We start from the raw sequence: 20,484 nt of genomic DNA, 5'->3' as shown, positions 1-20,484 counted from the left end.
ACACTCAGTGAGAGATGTGAAGGTGAATATTGACGGTGATAAGCCTCCCCAAGAGAATAATATAAGAGCTAAATTGTCACACCATAAATGGAAAAGATTTTCAAACTCAAAGCCTACCCTCCATGATATTCATGACAGTGAGATTGACCAGATGATGATGAAACACGAGGTAAATTGCTCCCAATAAGCTAATGAGGTCTAGACAAGCAACTGATGAAGGACTAAGAAACTTAATCGCTGCAAGAGACCTACGCCCCAAGCTGAAGTTTAAAATGTTTGATAATTGCCTAAGTAACCTTTTCTGTGGCCAATCTTGCCCGACAAACCCAAGGCTGAAAGAACCCAAGCCTTCCCAACTCTATGATTTTAGTGACTTGGGTCTGAGTTCGTGTTCATTACAGGGATAAATTTCCAGACTGAGAACTTCAGATTGATGATTCCCATCAATATGACCCCTTTTCATCTTTTAATGAGGATGTTTATGTTCAAAGAAAAGGTTATTATAAACCACGAATCCGAATGATGGGTTAAACGAAGTTAATGGAAATATATTAACGTTGTTAATATCCTGTCAGACCATAACCAATCACAACATTCAACATTCAACATTCAATTACCTAAACCAATCACAACTTACAAACATCAAACATTAGCAGGATTGAAATTACATTGCAAATAGACATTTTCTTAAATAAAACTAACCTGGTTCGATTTGCAGAGAATGAGACGACTTATTCGTCCAAGCCCAGAGCTGCACCAAACCTTCACCTCGCTGAACGGACCAGTGAGCCTTTCCTCAGCACTGTAGCCTTCTCACGCCAACGTCGACGAACCACGAAGCTCCGCCAACAACCAAACCCTCGTCCCACCACGATTCAACTCTAATGGAGCTTCCTACCCACCACGATTCCGCAAGACATTGGTCAGATTGGGGGAAAACAAACAAATTAAAAGGAGGTTTCGTGCAAGGAATTGACAGAAAATGCGAAGGCAAACACTAACCACGTCGTCACAGAAATCACGACAAAGCACTCGTCCAACGATTTCCTAGCTAGGATTGATGTGAACATCATGTCTTCGAGCAAGTGTTTCGTGCAATGGAGAAGGGTTTAGCGTTTTTGATTTTGGAGAAGGGACAAGCTGTTAGTGGGAAATGAATTGCAGAGAGGGAATACGGTGATTTGGGGCAAAATTAATCCAAGAGATTACCGAAGGCTCTTAGGCCGTCGGTACTTTAATTCACCAACTCATTACCGAAGGCTTTAAGACCGTCGATAAATTGCCGCCGGTAATAAGCACTTTTCTTGTAGTGACTTGCTTAATTTCTCCATTGGTAATGTTGTTCAGTTTATGTGCTCCAACTAGTAACAGTAGTTAGCTGTATATATCACTATCTTCTTTATCTCTAAGCTATTTTTCTTTAAAAGGGAAGTTTCAAAGTTGAGAGTCTAGACATAGTGTCCACCGCACTGTTTTCGTGCCTGAGCCTGACCCCATTGCATTAAATTCAATGTTGTTATCTCCGACACCCAAAAAATTCAATGTTCTTAGTATTTCTCCCAAAAAATTTAATTACAAAATACTTTTCACTCGATTGTTTTAATTGTTATAGTAATCTTTGTTCTATTAGTATTATCTTTGTTTATTGAGTTGTAAGTTAAAAAAGCAGTAGTTTTCTTTTTCTTTTTCAGTTGTCATTTTTTAAAAATAATCTGGTTTCAGATATGCTAAAAATCTCATTAGTCTCTTCTTTTTTTTCTTTTTTTTTCTTCATCATAAAAACATATTTTCAAAGGAAATCTAACCATCATAAGTTATAATTTTAGACGAATGATTAATTACACTGGTATTTAATGACTGGAGACCTATCTGTATATATTAGGTTCAATGGAAATTCAAAAATCGATAATAGTGATTTCAAGAAGAATATTTATGTATATTAAAACGTGAACAAAATTCAGTAAATATGAACAATTTGAAATATAATATTAAATATTATCGTATATAATATAAAATATATTCTTAAGTTCTTGTGTAATTTTGGAATATATTTTTAAATTATACAATTCATAAATTCTTTTTTATTCATGGAAATATGAATTTTTTTTACATTTATGAAAATTTAAAAAGAAATTATGAGAGACTAAAACAAAAAACTTCTTTGATTTTTGTAGTGTTTTTCTTTTTTTATCTTTGGGCCTCCTCTTTAATGCAAAAACTGAAGTATATATATGGATCCAATTTACATATTTAAAGATGACCCTTTAAATATTTATCTTTATTGACTGTGTATTATATAAAACATAAATATTCTAATAACGTTTAATCATTTTTTTATAAAAAATTAGTTATCGGGAAATTAATTGGTAAGATATGCATACAATACATCATAATAATGAAAAAAACTTCAAAACTATTACATGACAATGTGATAAACCATGAGTCATGTGAGTATGTTGAAACCACGTTTTATTCTTTAAATAATATTCTGATAACACGTTTTTAATAGATTCGCAGAAACAAAAATTGTCTTCTTAATTCAAACCAATTTCGGTCAACAAATTTCACAACAGCAAAAAGCAGCAAAAATGAGTTTGACCCATTATCAACAAACATCTTCTTATGCTTATTTAAGTAGGTTATAGTGTTTAGGTCTAAACAACTTTTTTCATAACTTAGCAATAAAAATTGAATTATTTTTTTCCTTTAAAACGATGGACCATATGCTATTTGTAAGAGAATTGATATATTTATACATAATCATTTTCAATAATTTATTGCTTTTTATATTACACTATCTGTAACAATAATAAAATATCGTCATTCTTTTTTATCCTTAATCAACCTATTATCCTATTTTAAATTCATAAATAAATCAGTTAAATTATTTTAAAAAAATAAAATATATAATTCAGTATAATGTTAAAGAAATAAAAATATTATTGAATTATGTTACCATATTAATTTTTTTTTAAGTTTTAAGAATTAAAATGTATCAAAATTTTAATAAATATATACCATTAAACTTAAGTTAGTCATACGAAGAATTGATATATTACGTGCTACATGATTTTTCAAATAATCAGAGTTTTGAACTATAAAGTGCATCACTGGTATATATATATATATATATATATATATATATATATATATATATATATATATATATATATATATATATTTATATATATATAGCAGTAAAATTTTTTAACTGATATAAAATGTACAGATTGTAGTAATATTGTTGGTGTGGTAAGGAATAATGTGTTTGTCCTTTTATCTTTTTTGCACTCTTAACATTTGAAAACCTGTTGGTATATATACACTCTAATGTGGAATCATATTAAATTTGTAGTTTTAAGTAGTAATAACCACCAATAAAAGATTACCAAGGTCCAAACAAACTGGCATGAATTAAATTTTAAAGAATCGTATCTGTGATATGCGAGGGACCATTTTACCCGTTATCATTTCTTTCTGATAACAATTCAATCTCACGTGATAGCAGGAAGAATATTTAGCAATATGAGACAAGAACATGTTTAGAAATAATTATTAAATTAGGATGAATGATTGTCATCAGCTTAAAATTGTATCGAATTCAGAGAAGCATTAAACAAATAATAACTTTCTGATTTATAGCCTAACATAGGTTTCAGATATTGGCAACAGATAGTTACGCACAGAATGGTAATATATTTGTTTTTTTGGCAGCTCCTGGAAACATTGGTCACCTTTATTGTCTACAAGGCCATTGATCTTTGTGCAACGAGACAATTAGCAGTAATGATGGTACAGAAACGAGGTTTCTGGCTTCCTTTTTGAACTTCAAGTTCAATTCCTTTTTGAACTTGAATCATGCACTTCTGGCATTGACAGAGACCTGCAGGGGAATAAACTCACTGGTCAAATTCCGGATGAAATTGGGAATTGTACTGCACTTATTCATCTGTATGAACCATGTTATGGTCTTGTTTCTGTTTTTTCACATTCTCGAAATTTCCATGATGCAAATGCTGATCACATTTCTTTCCTTCATTTTAATTGGAAGGGATTTGTCTCATAATCTGCTATATGGTGATATACCTTTCTCCATATCAAAACTGAAGCAGCTTGTGTTTCTGTAAGATTGAAATTAGAATTTGTATTCAATGTTTTACATTAGCTTTCATTCTACTACAAGTCCTGAGTTGAGCTCTTGAATGCAGGAATTTAAAGAGTAATCAGTTGACTGGTCCTATCCCTTCAACTTTAACTCAAATTCCTAACTTGAAGACTCTGTAAGTTCCCACTCTGTCATCTTTGCCGTATAGAAATCAAATGTATGACCCAACGTGAGTCTTGTGATAGTTAACATGTCGCTATGTTACGATGCTATAACTGCATGACTGGAGCTTTTCACAATGTTATAACAATTGTATGGTTATGTTTTCAGCGATCTTACACGAAATAGACTCACTGGTGAGATTCCAAGGCTATTCTATTGGAATGAAGTCCTGCAGTACCTGTGAGTTCTTCTTTAGTCTTTCTTTATATTTTCAGCTATTGCATGTTTCTTGTTACATCTTATACTATTCATTGTATTTTATAAATAATGGTCGAAAGCTTACATGGTTTTTACTGTTCGTATATAAAACCATGAGATAGTGGGTTGCGAGAAAACATGTTGAATGGAACTCTGTCGCCTGATATCTGTCAATTAACTGGTTTGTGGTATTTGTGAGTATTCCAACACTTTCTACTTTTCTTTTTTCTGGCCTTCTAAACGTCCTTTTAATCTTTGGTTTATTAACTGTTATTTTTTTGCTGTTTTACCTGACTTCTCAGTGATGTGAGAGGCAATAATTTGACTGGCACCATACCTGACAGCATTGGAAACTGCACAAATTTTGACGTCCTGTATGTTACTTCTATGGTGCTTTTAGTTGCTGCATTATAGTTGGTGTTTGTCCAAATTGTGACTTAACCTCTTTGAATCAATTTCAGGAATCTGTCATATAACCAGATTTCTGGGGAGATTCCCTATAATATCGGATTTCTTCGACTATCTACTTTGTAAGTATACGGCAGTGAACTTGTTACTATTGTTTTGTTGGGATATCAGATTATGTTCTCAATATCTTCTATCACCTGCTTGTAGATTTATTTTTGTCATCTTGTATCCTTGAATTGTATATAATGCATGAATCGTTTTGACTTGTCTTCCCAGGTCACTTCGAGGAAATAGACTAACTGGTAAGATTCCGGAAGTCATTGGTTTAATGCAAGCCCTTGGCAATTTGTAAGTATACTAATACTCAACATATTGTTAGAAGTTTGTCTTAGAAGTCCCACATCTAAAGTGGGCAAAGACTTCCCTCCCTCATTTGCATATAAATAGAGGTGTAAGGGAAGGTGTAAGATGCACCAAAAATTACTTGTATCCTCCTTGCTCTAAAGAGAGGGTGTTGTAATCTCTTCTATCTAGTAAATATTTTTCTTGACCTTGCCCTTGGTCTTGTGTTAGTTATAAATTTTCTCATCTTTAATTTTAGTTGTGTGTGCTTGTGTTGTATGACTGATACCCAACAGTGGTATCAGAGCTTTCGGTTTGTATTCCGCTGCTATTGTCATTAGAATAGTATTGGTAAAATTCTGAGTATGCTCTGTGGTTGCGGTTTAATCCGATCTTCCGCATCAGAAAAGAGTTATTACTGGAAACGTTTGGTAGTGTGAAAGTGCGGTCTGAGAAAGTTCTGGCTAGGAAAGACTTGGTACTTAAGAGTGTCCATTTGTGACCCACCTCTCTTTCCTGGGAACTTCTTGGTGCTTTACTTCACAGTCTACCTGTACTGTACCAGTAGACAATACTATTCATAGTGAGAAGTGCATAAGCCGGTTCAAGAGTGAAACCATGACAGCAAAATTTGAGATAGAAAAGTTCAACGGAAATAATTTTTCCTTGTGGAAACTGAAGATAAGGGCAATTTTGAGAAAAGACAACTGTCTGGATGCAATTGAAGACAGACGTGCAGAAATTTCTGATGAAAAATGGAAAGAGATGGATGACAACGCGGTTGCCAATTTGCACCTAGCAATGGCAGATTCAGTTCTGTCTAGTATAGCAGAGAAGAAGACTGCAAAGGAGATTTGGGATACTCTCATTAAACTGTACGAGGTCAAGTCACTTCACACTAGAATTTTCTTAAAAAGAAAACTCTATACTCTTCGAATGAGTGAGTTCACGCCAGTGACGGAACACATCAACAATCTGAATACATTATTTGCTCAGCTCACCGCGTCAGATTTCAACATAGTAGAAAATGAACGTGCAGAGCTACTACTTCAGAGTTTACCAGATTCATATGATCAACTCATCATCAACATTACAAATAACAACATTGTTGGTCGTTTATCCTTTGAAGATGTTGCTGGAGCTATTCTTGAAGAAGAATCCAGGCGAAAGAATAAGGAAGACAGGACAGAAAGTTCGAAGCAAGTAGAAGCTTTAACGATGATGAGAGGAAGATCAACGGAACGTGGCTCCAGTGGGAGTCAAAATCATGGTAGATCAAAGTCTCGAGGAAGAAAGAATTTTAAATGCTACAATTGTGGCATGAGGGGGCATCTGAAAAAAGATTGTTGGCACAAGAAGAGTGGAGGAAAGAACTTCGAAGCATCAAGCTCTCAAGGCTGTGTTGCAAAAACTTTTGAAGATGGAGAAATCCTGTATAGTGAAGCAGAAGGTAGTTCTAAAGGCAGAAGACAACTTTCTGATGCCTGGATAGTAGACTCAGGCGCGACATGGCATATGACTTCACACCGAGATTGGTTTCACACTTATGAACCTGTCTCAGGAGGATCTGTGTTCATGGGGAATGATCATGCCTTAGAAATTGGAGGGATTGGTACCGTCAAAATCAAAATGTATGATGGTACAATACGCACTCTTCAAGGAGTTCGACATGTGAAGGGATTGAAGAAGAACCTCTTGTCTGTTGGACAATTGGATGACCTTGGGTGCAAAATTCACATTGAAGGCGGAATCCTAAAAATGGTGAAAGGTAACCTCATTGTGATGAAAGCAGAGAAGATCGCAGTAAATCTATACATGTTGTTGGGAGATACGTTGCAAGAAGCAGATGCATCAGTTGCAACAACAAAAGAAGAAGAAGCAACGATGATGTGGCATTACAGACTTGGTCACATGTCAGAACGAGGCTTGAAAATTCTTGCTGATCATAATCTCCTACCGGGGCTCAAAACAGTTAACTTACCGTTTTGTGAGCACTGTGTGACTAGTAAGCAACATAGATTGAAGTTTGCTAAAGTGACTGCTAGAAGCAAGCACATACTTGACTTAATCCATTCTGATGTCTGGGAATCACCAGAAATATCCATGGGAGGAGCAAAGTATTTTGTATCATTCATTGATGATTATTCCCGAAGATTATGGGTGTACCCAATCAAGAAGAAGTCAGATGTGTTTCCAGTATTCAAGGAATTCAAAGCACAGGTAGAACTTGAAACTGGAAAAATGATCAAATGCTTGAGGACAGATAATGGAGGAGAATATACTGATGGTGATTTTCTGGCATTCTGCAAGCAAGAAGGTATTAAGAGGCAATTTACAGTTGCTCATACACCTCAACAGAATGGTGTAGCAGAGCGGATGAATAGAACTCTTCTAGAAAGGACAAGGGCCATGTTGAAAACTGCAGGATTAGCCAAGTCCTTCTGGGCAGAAGCAGTCAAAACTGCTTGCTATTTGATAAATCGCTCGCCATCAACAGCAATTGGTGTAAAGACACCAATAGAAATGTGGAAAGGAAAACCAGCTGATTACTCTTCTCTGCATGTATTTGGTTGTCCTGTGTACGTGATGTACAACTCCCAAGAAAGAACAAAGTTGGACCCAAAATCCAGGAAATGTATATTCTTGGGTTATGCTGACAATGTTAAGGGGTATCGCTTGTGGGATCCCACTGCCCACAAGATTATTGTTAGCAGGGATGTAGTTTTTGCAGAAAAATTGCAAAGTGAGCAGAAAAATATCAGCACACCAATAGACATTACTTCAATACAGATAGAGGAAAAGTCAAAAGATAATGATTCCTCTGAAACAGAACCAGAGCACGATGAACAAGAACCAAATGAGGTCAATGATGAAGATGCTCGACGAACAACACGTTTGATGAAGAAACCATCTTGGCACTCAGACTATGTTATGGCAAACCATGATGCGTATTGTCTCTTAACTGAAGAAGGAGAACCTTCAACCTTTCAAGAAGCGTTGAGGAGTTCAGATGTTTCTCAATGGATGACAGCAATGCATGAAGAAATAGAAGCCTTACATAGGAACGAGACATGGGAACTTGTTGAACTTCCAAAAGGTCGAAAAGCAATTGGAAACAAATGGGTATACAAAATCAAACGAGATGGCAATGAACAAGTGGAGCGATATCGTGCAAGACTGGTGGTCAAAGGATATGCTCAGAAAGAAGGTCTTGATTTTAACGAGATATTCTCACCAGTTGTTAGACTTACCACTATCAGAATAGTGCTGGCAATGTGTGCTGTAGATGATTTACATCTGGAACAGTTAGATGTAAAGACTGCTTTTCTTCATGGAGAACTTGAAGAAGAAATATATATGCTCCAACCAGAAGGTTTTGAAGAACAAGGCAAAGAAAACTTGGTTTGTAGGTTGACCAAATCTCTGTACGGTTTAAAGCAGGCGCCAAGGTGTTGGTATAAGAGATTTGATTCTTTCATTATTAGCCTCAGATACAACAGATTAAGTTCAGACCATTGTACGTACTACAAGAGGTTTGAGGATAATGATTTCATCATTTTGCTGTTGTACGTGGATGATATGTTGGTGGTAGGCTCCAACAAAGTTCGAGTCCAAGAATTGAAGGCACAATTGGCTAGGGAATTTGATATGAAGGACTTGGGACCTGCAAACAAGATTTTAGGGATGCAAATTCACCGAGACAGAAAAAACAGGAAGATTTGGCTTTCACAAAAGAATTATTTTCGAAAGGTCTTGCGGCGCTTCAACATGCAAGATTGCAAGCCAACTTCTACCCCACTTCCTGTTAATTATAAATTATCCTCAAGTATGTGTCCTAGCAATGAAGCAGAGAGGATGGAAATGTCTCGAGTTCCGTATGCATCAGCAGTGGGAAGCCTAATGTATGCCATGATTTGTACAAGACCAGACATTGCACATGCAGTGGGAGCAGTTAGTAGATTTATGGCAAATCCTGGTGAAGAGCATTGGAATGCTGTTAAGAGGGTCCTTAGATACATCAAAGGAACCTCAGATGTTGCGTTATGTTTTGGAGGATCAAAATTTATTGTTAGAGGTTATGTCGACTCAGATTATGCAGGTGATCTTGATAAAAGAAAATCTACTACAGGCTATGTGTTTAAACTTGCAGGAGGGGTGGTAAGCTGGTTATCTAAACTACAAACTGTTGTAGCTCTATCCACCACAGAAGCTGAATACATGGCAGCTACTCAAGCATGCAAAGAAGCAATCTGGATTCAAAGGTTATTGGAAGAACTCGGGCACAAGCAAAACAAAATTACTGTATATTGTGACAGTCAGAGTGCTTTGCACATTGCAAGAAATCCAGCCTTTCATTCCAGGACAAAGCATATAGGGGTTCAATATCATTTTGTCCGAGAAGTAGTAGAGAAAGGAGATGTAGATTTGGAAAAGATCTGTACCAAAGATAACCTAGCAGATGTTATGACAAAGCCGGTCAATACTGACAAGTTTGTATGGAGTAGATCCTCTTATGGTCTATCAGCAACGTAGCATGAAACTGACAAGGAAGACAAAGTATTGTGAAGACATGATTGATTCAATCAAATCTTCAAGTGGGAGAATTGTTAGAAGTTTGTCTTAGAAGTCCCACATCTAAAGTGGGCAAAGACTTCCCTCCCTCATTTGCATATAAATAGAGGTGTAAGGGAAGGTGTAAGATGCACCAAAAATTACTTGTATCCTCCTTGCTCTAAAGAGAGGGTGTTGTAATCTCTTCTATCTAGTAAATATTTTTCTTGACCTTGCCCTTGGTCTTGTGTTAGTTATAAATTTTCTCATCTTTAATTTTAGTTGTGTGTGCTTGTGTTGTATGACTGATACCCAACACATATGTTGTTTGATTTTACGTTTCTGAAAATAATTTTGGTTCATTGATGAATCGTGTACAATCTGTACTATCACATTGCGGCAGGGATTTGAGTGAGAATAAGCTGATAGGACCCATTCCTCCCCTACTAGGCAATCTGTCTTTTATTAGCAAGCTGTAAGTATAATCACAGAGAGTAATAACTTCTATTAGTAATGATTTGTCTCAGCTTTTTTTTCTCTAATTTAGGTACCTTCATGGAAACATGATCACTGGACCAATACCTCCAGAACTTGGCAATTTGTCAAGACTAAACTACCTGTGAGTTGATCTCCAATTTATTGTCTTCATTATGTCCTGCTTTTTTCATGAAGTTAAAAGAAGATTTGTTTTTACAGGCAATTGAATGACAATAAACTAGTTGGCCAAATTCCGGATGAACTTGTGAAGCTCGAACACTTGTTTCAATTGTGAGTTTAGATCTTTCTGTCTTGTTAACATTGCATTTCTCAATTTGGTGTGGTGAGTTAATTTTTATCAGTTAATGTCATCCAGGAATCTTGCCAATAATCATCTTGAAGGATCTATTCCACTTAACATTAGCTCCTGTACGGCCTTGAATAATTTGTAAGAATTCTAAGCTCTAATTTCAAATTTGGTGGAATGCTTTTGAACATTCTTTATTTTTTCATTACCTTAGCTTGGAATATTTTCTAATCATTTGTTTACTTTTGCAGTAATGTGTATGGAAATCATTTAAGTGGTTCCATTCCTTTGAGCTTTAGCAGCCTCCAGAGCTTGACTTACTTGTATGTTTCATCTTACTGTGTTTATACTTCTTTCATTCTTTTTTAGTGGATTATTTCTCAATTTATTAATATGATGAGAAAGTTTTGTTGGATTGCCAGAAACCTTTCTGCAAACAATTTCAAAGGGAGTATACCTGTTGAATTAGGCCACATAATAAATCTCGATACGTTGTAAGTTCCAGGAAACTATATATAACCTAACAAAATTGCTATATATGCTGATTCTTGTTTTTTTTTAGAGATCTATCTAGCAATAATTTTTCAGGACATGTTCCAGGGTCTGTTGGTTATCTTGAGCATCTTCTAACTTTGTATGAGAAATGCTGCTAAACAATTTGATCTACCTTATACTTTGTGTTTCACTTGTTAATGTAGCAGTGATATTTCCACTTTGTATTTAGGAACTTAAGCCATAATAGTCTTCAGGGTCCCTTGCCTGCTGAATTTGGGAACCTTAAAAGCATACAAATTATGTGAGTTTTGTTATACTTTGTAAAGGTTAAAATTCATTTGAGTCCCATTATATTATTTGTTGCTATGGTTTTATAAGTTGTTTTTTCATCCAGCGATATCTCATTCAACCATCTGTTGGGTAGTATACCTCCAGAAATTGGTCAGCTGCAGAATCTTGTATCTCTGTATGTTAAGCAATGATGTATTTCCTAGTTGATTTTTTTGAAACTACCCATATTCTAAATAACGTACTATTCGTTTCACTGTAATTCTAATAGGATTTTAAACAACAATGATTTGCGTGGGAAGATTCCAGACCAGCTTACAAATTGCTTAAGTCTTAACTTCCTGTGTGTATTCCTAGCAGCTAGCCAATGCCTCCTTTCTGATTATTTTCTTCAGATTTGTGTCTGAGTGGTTGGTCTAAATGCTTTATTTTATTTCTTAGGAATGTCTCATATAATAACTTATCCGGGGTCATTCCTCTAATGAAGAACTTCTCCCAGTTTTCAGCTGACAGGTATTGAGGGAAACTATAGGATTTTCTTGGTTTCTTAATTCATTTATCAATGACTTGTAATGTGATATGTTGCAGCTTCATTGGAAATCCATTGTTATGCGGAAATCGGTTAGGATCCACATGTGATCCTTACATACCAAAATCCAGAGGTGTGTGACATCCATCTGAGATGACTTGATAGTTACAATTATACGTATGATGATTATATTTATACATAGGATTGGTTTGTGAGGGGTAAAATTTATCTGACTACAATGTTAATAATGGACCTTATTGTGTACTTCTTTGTTCAGTGGTTTTCTCAAGGGCTGCAGTTCTTTGTCTAGTTGGTACCATCATATTATTGGTGCTGGTAACTGTTGCTCTCTACATATCAAGCCAATTCATGAAATTGATTAAAGGATCAAGGGGAACTGAACAAGGTATGTTCATGATACTCTTTAGTATTGTTATGTGAGATTCTCATTTGTTTTTCTCTTTTTCTTCCTTCTCTTCAGGGCCATCCATACTTGTAATTCTTCATATGAGCTTGGCCAGCCACACCATTGATGATATCATGAGAGTTACTGAGAATCTCAGTGAGAAGTATATTGTAGGATATGGTGCCTCAGGTACCGTGTACAAGTGTGTTTTGCAGAATTCCCGGCCAATTGCAATTAAACGATTATACAACCAGCATCAACACAACTCAAGGGAGTTTGAGACAGAACTTGAAACTATTGGCAGCATCAGACACAGGAATCTTGTCACTCTGTATGGTTATGCTCTAACTCCTAATGGAAATCTTCTCTTCTATGACTATATGGAGAATGGCTCTCTATGGGATCTTCTACATGGTATATTTACTTACAATTGAACCTTATTTTTAAGGTAAATGTGTATGAAGGTAGCTTAAAATTGTTCTTATGGCCTAACTTTCTTTTCTAACAGGTCCCTTGGAAACGGTAGAACTTGATTGGAAAGCACGCTTGAAGATTGCTGTGGGAGCTTCTGAAGGACTTGCTTACCTCCATCATGACTGCAATCCAAAAATAATTCATAGGGATATTAAGTCCTCCAATATCCTGATAGACGAGAATTTTGAAGCTCGTCTCTCTGATTTTGGCATTGCCAAATGTATGTCAAATTCAAGAACACAATTAACATCTGTGGTTGGAACAATAGGATATATAGACCCTGAGTATGCCAGAAGTTGTAGGTTGAATGAAAAATCTGACGTGTATAGCTTTGGTATTATTCTACTTGAGCTACTGACAGGAAAGAAAGCAGTGGATAATGATTCCAACTTACATCACTTGGTAAGTGCTTTCTGCATTTTTTTTCTAATGATTCTGTCTTAACAAACACATTTGTGTATGCAAAAGAACTCATACATGGCTTGCAGATATTATCTAAGGCAGATAACAATACTATAATGGAGACTGTGGATCCTGAGGTGTCTATTACCTGCATGGATCTGACCCATGTTAAGAAGACCTTTCAGCTTGCACTTCTTTGCACAAAAGGAAACCCTTCTGAGAGGCCAACTATGCGTGAGGTTGCCAGGGTTTTGGCATCACTACTCCCAGCATCTCCCAGCAACATCTTTGCTCCTCCTTCAATGCACAGTATATAAAGAGATATAACATTTTATTATACATATTTTGAATATTTTATTTAATCTTATCATTATAATTTTGAATTATTATGACGATCTAATTTTTATCTATAATGTTACATTTTTCATGTTTTACTTTCTTAATAGTTATAATTCCAAATCATTTAGTTTTTTCATGTTTTTCTATTTACATTTTTTTCATCGAATTGATCATTCAACACGTCTTAGGTTTCCAATTCGGAGTGCCTTTTAACTGGCTGATATTCTTTTGGAAGTTTAAGTTGTAACTAGGTTAGGCGAAATGTGGGGAAGGAGGAAAACCAATTTCTCTGCACTGATTTTATTTTCATTAATGTTATTATACAAATTCTGTGCTCGTTTAGCAGCTGAATTTGCAGGAAAAAAACTAAGATAAAAGAAACCATGAAGTAATCAAAGATAGCTACTTTGATTGAAACTAGAAAATCTTTTTTATCTGAAAACTGGAATGAATATTAACCTCGAGCACTAGGGGTTGGAGAAAATCTAAAGCAAGTTTGATAAAATAATTCAAAAGCATAGTTATATATGCCACTATACTATTTCTTAACCCCATTTTTCTGATTTTATCATGAAACTAAAATGAAGCCTCCCTGGCTCCAAATCCATCTCATACACACACATACTTTTAAGAGAAAAAAAGAAAGAAATACAAGGAACCTTAGTAGTAATGAGTACTGATTATGACATCTCTTTGGGACCTTCCTCTTGTATTAATTTCACTCCTTTTTTTAGCTGCCTCTTCGTTTTCCTCTTACATAACAGTAATAGCACTGATGTGAAAACTAAACTCTTAAATAATAAGACACACCTATAAAATACACAGGCGTGATAATAATTTATGTATATGCTAGTAGTACTACTCTATACTCTTACCACTTTATGGTGTATTAAGGTCAAATTTTTTAGCTTTATGGTATATTGTCAGGGCACCTTCAATATAAGGTATAAGCATTACATATCACCTTGACCTTATTAAGAATGTTTATTCATCCGTCACGTCAAGAAGTAGGACTAAGAAATCTTTGATGCTTGCATTAGAATAACAGAAACATATTTTTATTTTATTGCTAAAGGAAATTAGGAATATGCTAAATCCAAATTTGTGGACTAACTTTTTGTTATGCCACGGATGATGATAGGAAAAGAAAAAGAAACCCACGCGCAAAGTAAATAACTAGAAATTTCAAAACTCTCTCTACTTTAAATTTTATTTCCTTAATAATTAGAAACCATGAAGTTAAATTATTATTCTTGTTAATATTTAAATAGAGTTAAATACGTACAAGTATTTCCATTTATTGTTTTGTTGAAAAAATTGCTAGAATTGATTTGCAAATACATTGATCTCAATACACACTTTTCTTAGTTAGACGTAGGTGTGTAAATACTTAGTTAAAATACCAAACTTTTGTATAAGATTGATTAAGATGATTTCAGGGTAAAGTTCTGAACCAAGATCGTATGAATTTGATAAGTGTAAAATATCTTCTCGTTTTTTTATCTGCACACTCATTTAAATATTTATTAAATAATTTTAATAAAATCAAAATTTAAATAAAAAATATTATAAAAAATACATATTTTTATTGATAATAATAACAAAATTATAATAATATAAATTTTAAGATAAAATTTTAAATAAGTTATAAATATTTTAGTAATTTAAAAACATGAAAATAACATTATATCAATTTAAAAAGTTAAAATTATAATGTGTAATTAATTTATGTGTAACATCCCAAAAATACAGTATAAAACCATACCATACAATATTCACAGTTAACAATATTATAGTTCAGTTCTCAAAAAGGGAATAAGTATGTTTATGGTTGAACGACCTTACAACAATACTTCCGAATTTAAACTATATAAAGCCTACAGTCTATTCTGAACGATTTCCAAAATGATACTTATACCGAACGGTTCTACAAAATAAAAATAAAACCAACGACTGAACGATTCTAAGGTTCGGCTTTCGCTTCCACTTCTTCCTGATCTTCTTCCGGCAACTCTTCTTCTTCTGCTCACATCCACAAGATGATCATTGCAATAAGAATTGACAACAAGAAGGACAAAACAAACAAGACAGGAAATAGGGTAAGCTTATGTAATTTAATGAATTCAGTAACATATATTTCACATAAATCTGATATACATCAATAAGTCAATCATGCAATCATCCAATCATACATTTCCAACCATAATTATACGTCAATGTATGCAATGAACGACCACTTGACTAAGACTGTCCGGACTGTATGAACTTTGTGTAGCTACAAAGAACAAGCGCTCCAAAGAGACCACGCAACTCAATAATATTGATTGTTATTACTATCATAAATACTAATACAAAACCGAACACTATATTGAATGAACACTGGTCCAAGGCCAAGCACTTACCAAGAACAAGCGCTAGTACAAGACCAAGCGCTCTTTATAGATTCGAGTGTCAGTATAAATCGAGCACTCTTTAAGAAATCAAGTATCAGTCTAAGACCGAACACTCTCAAAGAAACCAGATGGTCAATAATGACTCTCGATGACAAACATAAAATTTTGCAGAAAGCTGCAGACCTAAGATCAAACCTTATATCAACCTAGTTCTTCATCATTTATACTCATATAATCATACAACCAAAAATGCAGTAACAACCATACTTCATATTCATCAAAAAATCAAACAAACATGCAACTATTCAAAAAAAAAATCAAAATTAAATTATACTACAAAAAATGAGGGATGTACCCATGGCCAAAATCCCTCGGTACTGACAAAAAGTCGTCTGTAAAGTGTGTTTACTGACGGCTTGGCGACTGATAATTGTAAACTTTACTTGTATTTGTTACTTAAAATGTTGTGCTTTTGAGTAGTTTAAGTGTTGATAGTCATGAAAAGTATATAAATGTTGATGTTAGTATAGTTTTGAATGTTTAAATGTGTTTTGATGCTTTTGTATGTTTATATCCAAGTAGAATAAGGATTTGATTATATATATTAAAGACTTGGAGTGTGTCACTCGCCTAGTCAGAAGGATCAAATGGCCCCTGCCAGCGAGCCAGCTCCTCACCCAGCGAGCCATGCTGTGTCGCCCAGCGAGCCATGCTCACTCGCCCAGCGAGCAGTAGTCACTCGCCCAGCGAGAATTCACTTAAGGTGGTTCTCTTTAAAAAGTCGCGAAACTGAACCAGAGGAAGAGGAGACCAGGGGGGACTCTGCAGCTCACTTCCAACTCGTCCATGGGTGCTTCCAAGGTGGAAAACCACCACTTTCTACCATCCATTCAATCATTTATCGCTTTTGAGATGTATATGTGTAGCTAGAACTCCATTTCACTGGGGTTGAGAGTAAAGTTCTGAAACTCTTTGTAATTTCTCTATTAATGCATGATCACATGAATTTTGTGCTCTATCTTTATTATTCATGCCTACGATGAAAATCTGAGCTAATTGAACGGTTAAATAATTGGGAAATGTATGAGACCGCGAACCTAGGATAGAACAACTAAAGGATTTCAAATCCTAAACATAGGATGGAAGTTTTAGTCATCTGTGACATTGTGTTTAAGGCAAATCTGAGAACTGAATTAGCTAAGGGATTAGTAATTTAGTTTGAATGATTCAGAACTGTCATCTGAGGGATCAGAGGCTACATGCGCCTAGGATGTCGATGCTAAATTTTGAGGAATTATGTTAGTAGAAAATTACCTGAGTGATGAACTTGAATTTCAACCCAGTGAACCTAATTTCGATCGTTTTTACCACTTTATTTTACATTTGTATGCTAATCTTAAGTGTGTTATAAAAATACATTTGATAGTCGCTAAATTAGTAAATTTTAACAATCAGTGAATCGAAACAAATCTCTTGGGAAAACAATATCCGGACTTACCGGTTTATTACTTGAACGATCTAGTACGCTTACCGAGGTCTCAATAAGTTTTTGGCGCCGTTGCCGGGGATTTGTTTTTGTTTTTGTTGATTTGTGTTGTTTATCTGGTTTAGTTGATTTTAGCTATCTTTTGTTTAAGTGTTTATTGTGATCGTATTTGAATTCTTGTGCATAATTGTTATCATCTGTAGAAGTTGTGTTTTTTTAGTTTGTGTTTTGTATGAGAAGCAAAGAATAGGTTGAAAATCTACTTTTTGATCCGGAAATTGAAAGAACTGCTCGAAGGAACAACAGTAGAAGGAGGAGACAAAGTAGAGAATCCAGAGAAGCCTCTGTTATTTCTGAAGAAATTCTGGACTCTTCATCTGATCAAGAAAAAGAAGAAATGGAAGACAGTCATACTAGAGAAGGTTCTGGGAAAGGAAGACGTACTCTTGCAGATTATAATACTTTCTCAGGACCTTTGCACTTCAATAGTATTGCAAAACCAGTGGTGAATGCTGATAACATAGAGATGAAGTCAGCTCTTATTCATCTGGTGCAGAACAATCAGTTTCATGGATTATCCCACGAGCATCCATACACTCACTTGGCTACTTTCATGGAGATCTGTAATACAGTGAGGATTCACCAGGTTCCAGATGAAGCAATCCGACTCTCGTCATACTAGATCAGGACTAACTCTATTCTTGGACATAATGCAGCACGTGTATGTTGTGTTGCTTAACCTAGATCTCTTTTTGGTATGCATGTTTCTTACCTATGTTATTTATATTTTATCCTGAGCAACTTAATCATAATGCACTGTGTATCAAATTACTCTTTTCTTCGTGGATAACCATAATTGAGGTTGATGCTCCCATTCAAATAAGTCTCGTTTTCTGTATGTGGCTGGATTGAAGGATATTTTGAAACTATATTTCCTCTGGGATAATGTATTCGAGCCTTTTCCATACATAGAAAGATACTCCCGATTTCTCAAAATTTGTCTCTCTCTCCTAACCATTATGCACTGGTAGAATGGGTTAGCTGGATAAAGTCTCCTTTCGAGGTCTTCTTCTACATGTAAGTAGCTCAAATGGTAAATTTGGTTTCTCATATAATTACATTCACTTTTACTTTAGAAGTGACTATGATCCATACCATTCATTATAATCACACTGGAGATGCTTCACTATTTATTTGTAAATATTTTTCTTTTACGAGACATGATATTTTCCATTTAAACCATAGCTATATTAAGGTCACTTTTATGGGCTTGGCATAAATATTTATGTTGTAAAAATGTCCTCTGTTGCTGTTAATTTTAATGTTACTTTTGGAAACCTCACTCATAATCATGAATCAATCAAGAATGAATTTTGTTGTCATTTCCTCATATAGCTTTGTTTGCTGCAGCTGGAGGTTACTCAAGGATTTTGTGACCCTAACCCTACAGAATATGTTGATAGTGAGAAAACAGAGCCTGGACATCGATTCAGTAAAGGGGGATTTCATGAAGATTATAAAGAATGGCTATGAAGGTTCTCCTGGGAGGATGGAGATGTCCATCCTATTCGCTTCTCAGCTGCCAAATTGATGTTAAGAAAATGAATTCGGTCTTCGATATTGGCTTGTTTGCAATGTATCACCAGTTCAAGTGAGGAGTATAGTGGCTAGATCTATTTTATTTTGATTTATCTCCTATCTTGTTGTGTTATAGACCTGTATATTCTATGTTATTATATTGTAGGTGTATGATAAAGTAAGTATGCCAAACAATGAGAAATGTAATAAAGAACAAAATTAAATATTGTTTCTTTTTAGTAATGTAATGAACATCTCAATCATACTTTTAGTATTTTAAGTTAGAGTTGAACATATTTCTTTTTTAATATATATGAACAATTAGTTGTATGACCATATTAAAAGATATTGAACAATATAGTTTATTTTATATGTAATATTCAATTTTAGTTAATATTATTTCATTTGTATGATCAATAAAACTAATTTTATCATAATTACATTTTATTAAAAAAAAAATTGTACACATTTCCGGAGGTTTTAGAACCCCGATTAGGTAAAACCCTACAAATAGGGGCGGTTTTAAAAAACCCCGGTTAGTTCCGACGGTTTTGAAAAACCCCCGCTAATATCGGCGTTTTTGAAAAACCTCCGCTAATACCAGCGGTTCTGAGAAACCCTCGCTAATATCGGCGATTCTGAGAAACCCCCGCTAATACCGGTAGTTTCTCCAAAAACTGTCGGTAATTTTTTTAGTGACGGAGCTTTTCCCCACGATTTCTCTAACTGCAGGTAAACCACTTTCCGGGGGTTAAAACCGTCGGAAATGAAAAAGAAACCCCGAAAAAATTATTAATTTTTGTAGTATATGTTGATATTTTATTACATCAAACTTTATATTGTTTTTTTAATTTTAATGTATACTTCAAATAATTGCATATAAAATTATAAAGATTTATAAATTTACATTTCAAATATTTGTATAACAATAAATATCAATAATTTTTATATAAATATTAGGATTGATTTAAAAATAATAGTTTTATAAATTCAAAATTTAAATTTTAAAACAATTTTATAAAAATGTAAAATAAATATATTTAAAATTTTAAATAAATTTTAATATAAAATTTGAATTTAAATAAACCTCATATTATTAAATTTAACAAAAGCATAATTATAACATTTATATAAAAATTAAATTTGGTATTAATTTGAAGATAAACAAAATTATTCAATTTTAAAAAAATAAAGTTGAATTGAATCAAAATTTAAAATACAAATATCAAATTAAGATTAAGACGCTCACTGAAAAATAAAATAAAAGTAAATAAAAAAACTTAAAAATCACAAATTAACATATGATATATATTTAAGAATATTAGATAGTAATAAATAAAAGAAAAATATAATTATCACACATTCTAAAGAATAGAAACTAAAATGAAACTCTTTAAAATATAAAAACTTAATTTCTGGAATAAAATCATTGGTGCAAAATTTTTGAAATCGAATTTTTGAAACGCATGAAATATATTAGGAGA

At 34.1% G+C, this 20,484-nt stretch overlaps 1 protein-coding gene across 1 annotated transcript; it reads left to right on the top strand.

Moving 5' to 3' along the window:
- Positions 1-3,790: 3,790 nt before the first annotated feature.
- Positions 3,791-13,670, top strand: LOC108323604 (LRR receptor-like serine/threonine-protein kinase ERL1; the record flags this gene model as incomplete). The annotated part of the gene is made up of 24 exons (XM_052878371.1): positions 3,791-3,951; positions 4,052-4,123; positions 4,209-4,280; positions 4,436-4,507; positions 4,648-4,719; positions 4,828-4,899; positions 4,987-5,055; positions 5,210-5,281; positions 10,230-10,301; positions 10,374-10,445; positions 10,523-10,594; positions 10,680-10,751; positions 10,862-10,933; positions 11,033-11,104; positions 11,173-11,244; positions 11,335-11,406; positions 11,500-11,571; positions 11,665-11,736; positions 11,835-11,906; positions 11,982-12,055; positions 12,200-12,328; positions 12,404-12,742; positions 12,837-13,204; positions 13,291-13,670. Coding segments are annotated over 24 exons (2,595 nt in total), but the record flags the coding sequence as incomplete, so codon positions are not given.
- Between the last annotated feature and the right edge of the window lie 6,814 nt (positions 13,671-20,484).

This window comes from Vigna angularis, chromosome 5 (genome assembly GCF_016808095.1).
Source record: "Vigna angularis cultivar LongXiaoDou No.4 chromosome 5, ASM1680809v1, whole genome shotgun sequence".
Taxonomy (NCBI): Eukaryota; Viridiplantae; Streptophyta; class Magnoliopsida; order Fabales; family Fabaceae; genus Vigna; species Vigna angularis.
The sequence above is the reverse complement of the archived record's forward strand: the minus strand, read 5'-3'. Positions and strand labels throughout refer to the sequence as shown.